This window comes from Myotis nattereri, assembly GCF_964212035.1.
Source record: "Myotis nattereri genome assembly, chromosome: 6".
Classification (NCBI taxonomy): domain Eukaryota; kingdom Metazoa; phylum Chordata; class Mammalia; order Chiroptera; family Vespertilionidae; genus Myotis; species Myotis nattereri.
The window spans coordinates 89,140,290-89,152,604 of record NC_138081.1 but is presented as its reverse complement, the minus strand read 5'-3'; the positions used below and the strand labels follow the sequence as shown (position 1 = coordinate 89,152,604).

General features: G+C 35.5%; 1 protein-coding gene across 1 annotated transcript; it reads left to right on the top strand.

The window, feature by feature from the left end:
- Positions 1-239: 239 nt before the first annotated feature.
- LOC308521617 (amine sulfotransferase-like) lies at positions 240-11,400 on the top strand (the record flags this gene model as incomplete). Its single annotated transcript, XM_081094672.1, has 6 exons — positions 240-381; positions 2,172-2,380; positions 4,777-4,903; positions 5,705-5,799; positions 8,421-8,607; positions 11,279-11,400. 6 exons carry the CDS (start codon positions 240-242, stop codon positions 11,398-11,400), a joined length of 882 nt encoding a protein of 293 aa, XP_080950798.1.
- Between the last annotated feature and the right edge of the window lie 915 nt (positions 11,401-12,315).

Genomic DNA, 12,315 nt, shown 5'->3' with positions numbered 1-12,315 from the left:
AGCTCCTGCTTTGAGCATCTGCCCTCTGGTGGTCATTGTGCATCATAGTTGTTATGCAGTTCAGTTGATTTGCATATTAGAGTTTTATTAGGATGCTGTTTAGTATGGCATGGGTTGAGACACATGACATTTAAAAGGTGCTTGGCATATATTGAACACTCAGTAAGTGTTAGTACATAATATAAAATACTAAGAAATTGAAAAGAATTTTATTTGTTTTTACTTGTAGGTGAATAAGTATGGACAACAAAAACACATATTTGCTGAACTTTAAAGGCTATAATTTTGAATCTTCTTTCGTTGATGCTGACTTTCTAGAAAATCTAGATGATTTTGAAATTAGAGATGATGATGTCTTCATAATTACATATCTAAAATCTGGTAAGTTTGAGGAGTGGACTACCTGCTATCAGCTTTCACTCTGGTTTGGTAATACATGTGTACAAATGAGCCCCTTTCCAGACATTAACAGTAGCCCAGCCTACATTTAGAGCACCATTCGGATTTTTAATAAACTTAAACAAATCTCAAAGTTTTACTATAAAAGGTCATTAAAATGCATATATTGTTGTTTTTTAAGGCACCTCGAAAGAAACCAAATATTGAGCCAAAGCAGATACTAGGTCAATGCTGACCTGTTGGCTTTCTCTGAGAATGGAAGAAAACAAATTAAAAAACCCAGCAGGCTTTTGGTTAGCAGCATCTCCCAGTCAGAACTAATTCCTAATATGCTTTTCAATTACTCTAATTGCTTTTATTTCCCTATAATAATGAAATAATTTTGAAATAATGGAAACTGTCTTCAATCTTACATTCCCCTTAAAAGCTTATCTTTTATATGTGCTTTTTAGAACACAGGGTGACTGGTGTTCTTGAACCAATGTTGTAAGAAGTGGTTAATATTGCTCAGAGATACATTGGAGTCAAAGTCAATACAAAAAAGTCATTCCTGATTTTCATGAAAGTGCTCCAGTCCCTCCCTTTTACCATTGACTTTGAAACTGAGGACCCTTTTTACTTTCCCCAAATTAGTAATACAATGTCTTTTCCCTGGATTTTTCTGCTCTGCAAAATGTGTCAGCACATTTGATATCAGGTGTTTTTTATTTTCCTTCCTTAGATGTTGGTGGTGCCTCAGATTGCTTAGCAGCCCATAAGAATTTTTCCTTTACCCTTCATCCAGCCTAATTATTTGTCCTCAGTCCAATCTGCTGAGTTCTTACTCATCTTAAGGGGATATTAGTGACTTTCCAGAATTCACCATACACTTTATCAAACCTACTGTATCTATTAAGTCTACTCAAGTGAGTAGCAATGATTGGAAGATTATTGATACCTCACATTCTTTTAGTACATTGATTATATATTCATGAACATAGGCACAAAAATCCTATACCAAATAAATATAAGCAAAAACAAATCCAGCAATGTAAAAAAAAAAAATACCACTGTGACCAGGTGGCTTTATTTCAAGATTGGTTTAAACATATATGAATGCAGTTCACCCACATTACTAGAGCATAGAAAGAAGTCTGAATTATGATCTCAACAGGTGCAGAACAAGCATTTAATAAAATTCAGCATAAATTCCTAAGGGAGACTATTAGCAAACTAGGGAGAAAGTCAACTTCTTTAACCTGATGAATAGACTCTAACAAAAACTACCACAGACATCAAACGTGATAGTGGAACATTTAAAATCAAGTATGAGACAAGAATGCCTATCAGTACTTTCATTAAGCACTGTATTTGGGGACCTATACAATGTTAAAAAGAAAAGTTTAAGGGGGTCTTGAGCTCAAAACTATCTCTATTTCCAAAATGCAAAGCTTTAAGAAAGACTAAGGAAGGAGAAACAGAGACAGCCACAGAAAATCACACGAACAGAACGTACATGAATCACAGGGAACAAAAGAGCTGAAGGATTAATCTAAATCACTATCACAACTCTTTTTGAGTAAAAACGGAACTTAGAACACCTAATTTTATCTTTGCTAATTTTAATGTAAAAGTCATAGAAAAAAAAAAGTTGGGCACATTTCCTTGGCATATTTGGAGTGGTTAAAAAGAAAGAAAAAGTTCCAAATAGTTTTGAGATAGATGGCATAATTATAGACATTGTTAATAAAAAATTAATTCAGGGTCGGAAATGAAATTATTTCTTTTTACAGGTACCATCTGGACTCAGCAGATATTAAGCTTGATTTATTTTGAGGGACATCGTAACAGAACTGAAGACTTGGCAACGCTTGATAGAATCCCCTTCTTAGAATACAATATACTCAAAACAGACTGTCACAACAGACCGTCTCCGCGCCTCTTCTGTTCCCACCTCCCGTATTATTTAGTACCAAAAGGTCTCAAGAACAAAAAAGCTAAAGTAAGTCATAGAAATAGCTTATGGACCTTTGGCACAAACAAAAATACTTTCTTCAAATATTTTTTTCCAGCCCCACTCATCCACAGTCTTTCAAATGCGATTATTATAAAATTTGATACTGTTTTACACATTAAATATATATATGGAATTATAAGGATATAGATAAATTGGGTCATCCCACACATTGCTTGTAGAGTGATTATATAGTATACAGCAACATTTCTTTGATGACAGCACATAAAATTCTATTCTTTTTAATGGTTTAGTAGAATTTATTGTATGGCTCTACAATGTTTAGTGTATTGATGGATAAGTAAGTTGCAGCAAATGTATATATTACATCGCAATACATTGTTTATCTTTTTTTTAAATCCTTACCTGAGCATATTTTTCCATTGATTTTTAGGGAGAGTGGGAGAGATAGGGAAGACAGAGAGAAATATTGATGTGAGAGAAACACATCAATTGGTTGCCTCCTGCATGAGCCCCGACCAGGGTCGAGGCCAGGAGGAGCCTGTAACTTAGGTACCTGCCCTTGACCAGAATCGAACCTGGGACACTTTGGTCTACAGTCCCACGCTCTATCCACTGAGCCAAACAGGCTAAGGCCAAACTTTTTACTGTTTAATATAAATTATAAAATCATATCTCAAACTAATCTGAGTTTGCAGTTTACTAATCAATAATGAGATTAAGCACTTTTTGATATGTTTATTTGCCATAATTATTTCTTATTATGTGAAATTATTATGATTTTTGTCCAAAGTCTAAATTTCATTGTCTCTTTCTTAATGACTTGTTTTATATATATTCTGGATACTAATAAATTATTGGTTATATGTGTTGCTTTTCTCATACTTCAATGCTTTTTGTAACTTCATGCTATATATTATGATTAATAGCATTCTTTAAAACTGAATACATGCCCTAACCGGTTTGGCTCAGTGGATAGAGCGTCAGCCTGGGGACTGAAGGGTCCTAGGTTCCATTCTAGTCAAGGGCATGCACCTTGGCTGCGGGCACATCCCCAGTAGGGGGCGTGCAGAAGGCAGCTGATCAATGTTTCTAACTATCCCTCTCCCTTCCTCTCTGTAAAAAATCTATAAAATATATTTAAAAAAAAAAACTTAACACAATTTAATTGATCAATTTTTATTTTAACGGAAATAAATTTTTTCTGTTTAGGAAATCTTTTTCTTCTCTGAAACCAGAAATATGTTCTTCATTTTTAAGATGTCAAATGTTGCTTTCATATTTAAATCCTTAATCCATTTGTAAATGATTTTTTTTTTTCCTGAGGGTCTGTGGTGAGGTATGAAGTAGAATTCCAGTTTTATACTATATGGATAATTATTTGTTTCAACATCATCTGTTAAGTAGTGTTTCCTTTTTGAAATGCTCTTTTTTTTTAATTTTATTTTTATTTTTATTTTTTTAATTTATTGCTTAAAGTATTACAAAGGGTATTACATATGTGTCCATTTTATCCCCCTGCCCTAGACAGTCCCCTAGCCTCCCCTATCCCCCAATGTCTTATGTCCACTGGTTATGCTTATATGCATGCATACAAGTCCTTTAGTTGATCACTTACCCCCCTACCTCCTGCCCCCCAACCCTCCCTGGCCTTCCCGCTGCAGTTTGACAATCTGTTTGAGGCAGCTCTGCCTCTGTATCTATTATTGTTCAAAAGTTTATAATGGTCTCTATTATCCATGAATGAGTGAGATCATGTGGTATTTTTCCTTCATTGACTGGCTTATTTCACTTAGCATAATGCTCTCCAGTTCCATCCTTGAAATGCTCTTTAATGCTATCTGGGCTTTTTAACAAATGTCAACGCTCACAGAGGGTACATTGAAAAGTTTCTTTCTTTTTTTTAAAAATATATTTTTATTGATTTTTTACAGAGAGAAAGGGAAAGGGATAGAGAGTTAGAAACATCGATGAGAGAGAGAAACATTGATCAGCTGCCTCCTGCACACCCAGTACTGGGGAAGTGCCTGCAACCAAGGTACATGCCCTTGACCAGAATCAAACATAGGACCCTTCAGTCTGCAGGCCGACACTGTCTCCACTGAGCAGAACCGGTTAGGGCAGAAACAGTTTCTATGCAGGGTAATTTGTAATATTAACCAGCCTTACAAATAAATAATTTTACTTTAAAAATTATTTCTATATGCTTGTGTATTGGAAATGTTATGTGAATAAAGTTGATTACTTCAACAGTCTTTTTAATAGAAAACAAAAATGGCTATAACCTAAATTTCCATAGTAGTAGGCTGGATGAAACAAATTATTATGCATTCATATAGTGACATATGTTGGTGTGAAAAAACAACAACAAACTCTAAGGACAACCGAGAATTGTTAAAATTGTTTTACTATACCCCCTGCAGATTATTTACGTCTACAGAAACCCCAAGGATGTTATGACTTCATACTTTCATTTTTCAAATCTGGTGGTCCGGTTTGAAGCTGGGAATGATATGGAACATTTCATGAAAAGGTTTCTAGATGGAAATGGTAACTATGAATTTATGCATTCAACTTGTTTATGAGGCCATGTTGCCATTTAGCCAAATTTTCAAACTTGGGGAACATATTTTAAGGAAAGAAAGAAGAGTAATGATAGAAGCTGGATGCACATAAGTGGTTACTGCTCCGTTAATTTAATTTGCCACCCAATGGCCTTTCTATTCTCACCAGGACCACTTTGGGGATTGCTATGGTTGCAAAGGCATATTGTTTAAGAAACAGTTTGACCAGATCATAAGAGAACCGCAATGGTGTACCCATTCAAAGTGTATGTAGTGTTTGTGTTCTGTCATGGACTTATGGTAGGCTTTATATGGCAGCGGGGCAATATTCATTTCAACACTGAGGAGGATAGGTTGATGGGAGAGGCTTGTGGAATGTGAAACTGGGGCTCTCACTTATTTAGAAGATTAGATTCAGGTTCTGTCTTATAGATATCTGAAGTTGCTATCCAGACATCTTAAAATAGATAATAAAAGGAGAAATAAAGACAGATTTTCAGGTGGAAGAAGTAAGAAAGTAAGGAGCTTCCCTTCAATCTTCACAATGAGTTGTTTGGGCTTCTTATATTCTCCTCTGCTGCTTTTCCTACATGCATAGGAGAGGCAGATTTCCATTAAAATCATGAAATTGTTTCCCAAAGCACCATTTTTACCAGGTAACATAGATGTCTAGTGGTGGGGGCTTTCCTTTCCTTCCAGGGGATTCCAGAACAGAAAAGAAAGACTCAGGTTTGCTGTTTGGTGAGTGCAGCATCTTTACCTTGTCACTTACTAATTTCCCCCCCAGTGGTAGGAAGCCGTTGGTTTGATCACGTCAGAGGCTGGTATGAGCACAGACATGACTTCAGTATTCTGTTTATGATGTATGAGGAAATGAAAAAGGTAAGAGGCAAAGGTTATTTTTAAAAATTAACTCTTTGAAACCCTTTTTGATTTTGGTTTTAATGAACCGTATTTTCCCAGTTTTCTTGGAACCTAACTACTTCTCATGCTTTTTCAGGGGTTTCTCATTTCCTGCCCATCCCTCAGTTATTGGTTTCCTCAGGGGTCTCTTCCCACTGTACACAGTCATCTTATGTGGTTCCTTTTCATGCACCCATCTGTGTCTCTAAGGGCAAACTCACATGACCAGTGATTGAAAAAAGAGAAAAGGCACAGTGGGGCCAGTCCTGTCCAGTGTGACTACTTGGTTGTCATCCTATGCACTAAAGGGTTGCTGGTTCGATCCCCAGGCAGGGCCTGGGTTGCAGGCTTGATCCCTGGTATGAGGCACAATGTTTCTCTACCTCTCTTTCCCTCTCTCTCTAAAAACCAACAAAAATATTAAACAAACAAACAACAAACAAAAACAACCCTGGGGCGAGAAGTCACTAAGATTTGGCCAATTAGTCAGAGGTAATTGTGTGCCCAGTGATGAGAGTTCTTTGTGTTTTGTTGTTGTTTTTATTAAAGAGAATCTTGAAATGTAGCTTTCATGGAAATCACATAATATTTACATGTTGGCATCCAATGAAAACTGTCTTAATGTATTGTGTAAACCAAACCAAACACATTTGAAGTTCACTATTTTGTGATCTATGTTTGATATATTGATTCACTGCTACATATCTTGCTCATTAATTCAAAATTATAAAATGCCTATTATCTGACAGACCCTAAATCATCAGACAAAGACAACTGAACCCTTTATTTATAGAATTTATAATCCAACAGGAAAGACAAGTATTCACTAAGTAGGTATATATACTTCAAACCTGTGATAACTGTTATCAAGGAAAAGTGCAGGTATGATAGTACATGAAATATACTGATCTGGAATAAGTAATAGGCAATTATTTCTGGAAAAGTAACATGACAACTTCAAGCGAATAGATATGAGTTGGCAGAGAAGTAAAAGAGAAGTCTAAGTCAAGAAGAGAGAGTGTGCAAATTATCTGAATCTGTCAAGTGCATGATCTTTTGGAAGGAAGAAGTTAAAGAGCAAGGTGGAGGGATTGAAAGATTAAGATAGAGAGGTGTATACAGTAGGAGCCAGACCATGCAAGGTCTGTAGTCTTCGTTAGTGATAGTAATTTCTTCAACTTAAAAGCAATAATGAGCCCTTTGACAGTTATTAGAAGAATACCAATGATAGAATTAGTACCTTCAGAATGTAATTCCCTCTAAAGGGTTTAAAAGTGATAATAGAAAATTTAGGCAAACTAGTTAGAGACCATTTTGGTAAACCACTTTTCATTATTAGTGTAAATAAATGCAAATGATTTGGGGATGTTGGTTTGGTATCTAAAAGTTTGCTGGGGTTTTTTTTGTATAGTTCTAACAGGGTTTTTTTTGTTTCTTTGTTTTCTGTAGATCTATAGTGTTTTCTATGTATATAATCATGTTGTATGTGAACACATAATTTTCGTCTTTCTTTAAATTTGGATGTCTTTTTCTTGTGTATTTACTCTGGCTAGGACTTCCAGTTTAGGCTTAATATAAATGGGGAGAATTGGCATCCTTGCCTTGTTCCTGATCATTTGTTGTTGTAGTTGTTAATCCTCACATGACGATATTTTCCCATTGATTTTTAGGGAGAGTGAAAGACAGAGAAAGGGAAAGACAGAGAGAAATATTGATGTGAAAGAAACACATTGATTATTTGCCTAGTGCAGGTGCCCTGACCAGGGCCCAGGTTGGGGAGGAGCTTGTAATTGTGGTACATGCCCTTGACTGGAATCAAACCCTGGACCCTTCAGTCTGAAGGCTGAGGCTCTACCCACTGAGCAAACCAACTAGGGCTGTTCATCTTTGCATTCAAGGAGTAAATCCCACTTGTTCATAGTGTACAGTTCTTTTAACCCAGTACTTAAATTGTTTTGATAGTGATTTCTTGAGGATTTTTGTATCTTATCTTACATAAATAATATTGGTTTTTAGTGTTCTTTTCCTGTAGTGTTCTCATTTGGCTTTGGTATCAGGGTAATGCTGGACTTATAGAATGAGTTTGGAAGTATTTCCTCCTCTTTGATTTTTTTGAAGAGTTTGAAGATTGGTGTTGAGTCTTCTTTTATTTGTGTTTGGTAGAAATAACCAATGAAGTCACCAAACTTGGACTTTCCTTTTTTGTAGCCATTGTATTTAATTACTTGCTTTACTCTTTCCCTCATGAAATTATAAACTCTTAACAAGCACAGATAGCATATTATTATTCTCTTAAACTTCTCCAGCACTTATCACAGTTTTTGAAACAAAGCATTCCTAAAAGTGCTAGTTGAATGAACGAATGAGTGAATGAAGGTGAGTTGTCCTTATAAAATCAAACAGTAGAAAGTTCTAACAAAGCTGACAACCAGAGCACTCATTTTCATAGAAGGAATAGTAAAGTAATATATCTTTGCCAAACTTTAGACTTACAATAAGTCCAATCACCTTCAGTTTTCCAAAATGTGATGAAGATGTTGGGATGTAACTCGTGCATTCTTTGTAAGCTGAATAGTTTCTCATACCCACAATTCTTTCAGGATCTCAGAAGTTCTGTGCTTAAAATCAGCCGTTTTCTTGAGAAAGAACTGAGTGAAGAGGATGTGGAAGCTATTGTGAAACAGGCTACATTTCAGAACATGAAGTCTGATCCAAGAGCAAATTATGATGAGATTCTAAAATATGAATTTGGGAAAAGAACAGATGAGGGACATTTTCTACGCAAAGGTGATGATCAGGCATTTTTAGAAGCAAAAGTGTTGAGAGTTCCATGATTGCTTGGTCCCTACACTAATTAAGGGGTGTTTTTACCATGTCTTTCTAAGTACTGTCATTTGGAACCTGGAGAGAATCAAAGATCTTACCTGCAAATGGCCCTGAAAAGTATTCCAGGAAACTACACAATTTTTTAGTACATAGTCTAACTTGACCCTAATTAATCAATATTGCATTCCTTCCTTTTAGTCTATGTGTCCCTACTCTTTAAAATTGGTTAGTAAGTCTTACCTGAAGATAATGTATATGTGTGACCAGGACAGCTCCAATTATTGTTTTGCTTTATTTCTCCTAGAACATTCTAGAAGTAAACCAACATGCATTTTGTTGTGGGGAAGGGAGTTTGAGTTACAATTATTTCCTCATGTATCATATTTCTTCAATGTAAAAAGTAGAATAATACTTCATGAAACCAATATGCTATGAATTCAAGTATTCAATAACAACATGCAATTAATTTTTACTGTGCTCTATGACATGCCAGGAATTAAGAATGAATATATTTTCCCCCTGATATTTCTTAATTTCAATTAAAAATTTTTTTTGATGTTTTAATGTACATTTTTCTAGAACATAATTTGTGCTTCTTTTATTCATATTTTATTTACTAATTTATCCATAACTTAGCATTTTGATGAGGGATATTTATTCTTAGGTAATGAAGATCTTCTTGAAATTGCTATATTTTTAAAAAAATTGTTTCTTTTTTGTCCCATTTATTATCAGCTTTTAAGTCTCATTGCTTAACTAGACCAAATACAAAGTAATTCTAATGCCCATAAATATCTTGCCAACTGTTCCAAATGCCAATGGTAATCCTATATAATAAAAGGGTAATATGCAAATTGACCCTAACAGCAGAAGGACAGGTTGATATGACACGCACTAACCACCAGGGGACATACGCTCAATGCAGGAGCTGCCTCCTGCTAGTCAGTGTGCTCCCACAGGGGGAGCTCTGCTCAGCCACAAGCCAAGCCTCTCCTACCTTCTAGGCAGCACTAAGGATGTCCGACTGATGGCTTAGGCCCACTGCCATCAGTTGGACATCCCCCCAGGGCTCTCGGGCTGCCAGAGGGATGTCTGACTGCCAGCTTATGCTCGATCCCCCAGGGAGCAGGCCTATGCTGGCAGGTGAACATCCCCTGAGGAGTACTGGACTGCAAGAGGACGTAGGCCATGCTGAGGAACCCCCCACCCCTGCCAATTGCACAAATTTTCATGCACTGGGCCTCTAGTGTTTAAGAAAGAAAATTTGATAGTTGAAGATGCCAAATAATCTACATTTAAAAATTGGCTTAATGGCAGTTTCTAAGTTCCAGCAAGTAAAACTGAAGCAATGACAGCTCTGAATACCCTCTGTGACCTTGATTTCATTACTTGAAAATCTTTGGGTTTCATTTTTTTTTTTAATTTTAAAGTATGTTTTTATTGATTTCAGAGAGGAAGGGAGATGGAGGGAGAGATAGAAACATCAATGATGAGAAAGAATCATTGGTTGGTTCCTCCTGCATGCCCCACACTGGGGATTGAGCCTGCAACCGGGCATGTGCCCTGACCAGGAATAAAACTGTGACCTCCTGGTTCATAGGTCAACGCTCAACCACTGAGCACTGCTGGCCCGGCTTTCTTTTCAATTTTATTTATTTTATCTTTAGCTTTTTATTCATTTATTTTTACTTTTTAAATTATAGTTGTGATTCAAGATTATTTTATATTAGTTTCAGGTACACAGTGTAGTGGTTAGACATTTATATAATTTATGAAGTGATCCCTCCAAAAATTATAGTACCCACCTGGCACCATTCATAGTTATTACAATATTATTGACCATATAGTCTTTTTGTATTTTACATTCCATGACTATTTTGTAATGACCAGTTTGTACTTCTTAATCCCTTCAGTTCTTTCAATTTTAAAAATGAAGAAATGTTGGTATTGTGGAGTTGTGTTAAGAATTAATTTACATGATAGATATAGTTTGCCAACTACTGTCCCCGGCATTTATTTTTTTTAATTTTAGATATATATTTTCTCTTTATTTTATTCTTTCAACATTCCCGTTTATCCCCTCATCCCATCTTCCACCTCTACCCACCTCTCTCCCTCACTCAATCACTACACTGTTGTCCATGTCCATGAGTTCCTTCTCTTTTTATTCCTCATTCTCTCCACCCTACACTCCCAATATCAGAGTTATCTGTCTACTCTCTATCTATGAATCTATCTATTTTGCTTGTTCGTTCAGTTTGTTCATTAAATTCCACATATGAGTGAAAATATATGGTACTTGTATTTCTTTGTTGCCTGGTATTTAGTAAAATATATGAAAAAATTATAACCTAGTCCTCTATTTTACTTTTGTTATACCATCTCAATAAAGGTTATAATTTAATGGTAGTCGTTGGTGAAAGCATAATAGCTAAGGATAGTGAAATACAGAAGTGTTTTTCAGTTTGTTTCTTAGTTCATTTCTGTATAAGGAAACATGAAGTATCAAACCCATGGAGAACTACCAGATATTTAGCGTGGCTTGAGGAGGAGATGAAAGTGGGTGGGAAGAAACTCTTGCCCTGATAGTGCCACCTACTCACCCAGGTGCTGATCATGTGCTTATTTCTAGGTACCATTGGAGACTGGAAACATCACTTGACAGTGGAGCAAAATGAAAGATTTGACAAAATATTCCAAAGGGATATGAAAGGTTTGCCTTTGAAGTTCATCTGGGATTTAAACGAGGAGTAAAATCAGTGTAAAAGAATTCTAAAAAAATCTAACTAGAGAGGCTATTTTAATATACGCATTAATTTGTGGTTCTTATGCAAATGTTAATTATAATACTTTATTAATAAAAAATGAGTAAACTGTGTTTAGATTAGTTGTCAGGAGATTGATAAACACTTTGAAATTTTAAAAATTAAAATGATTTAGGAGATAGTCTGCATTGATATCCTGTATTAAAATTAAAAAACAGGAAGCATGTAATAGGAATTATAAATGTTCTGAGTTTTCTGTAGTGTGTATTTTTTCTTTAACTACAATTAAATTGAGTATCAGGGAAACATTAAAATTTATTTTATTATTGTAATTAAACATTAATTCATTGATTTAAAATAATTGTGAATGTTGAAATAAAGAACTCTTTATGAAAGCACATGGATCTATTTAATACTTTACCAGATCACTAAAATTTCTTTTAATATATTGATTTTGAGCCCTAACTGGTTTGGCTCAGTGGATAGAGCATTGGCCTGCAGACTGAAAGGTCCCAGGTTCAATTCTGGTCAAGGGCATGGACCCTGGTTGCTGGCACATCCCCAGTAGGAGGTGTGCAGAAGGCAGCTGATGGATGTTTCTCTCTCATCGATGTTTTTAAGTCCCTATCCCTCTCTGTAAAAAATCAATAAAATATATATTAAAAAATAAATAATATTGATTTTGAGACGAGAGAGAGAGAGAGAGAGAGAGAGAGAGAGAGAGAGAGAGAGAGAGACATGGATTTGTTGTTCCACTTTTTTATGCATTCATTTGTTGATTATTGTATGTGCCATGATGGGGATCTAACCCACAACCTTGGTGTATTGGGATGATGTTTGAGAGATGTTAGGGAGAAGAGATTGCGCATTATAAAATACTGTGTTAATAATAGTAATATTATAA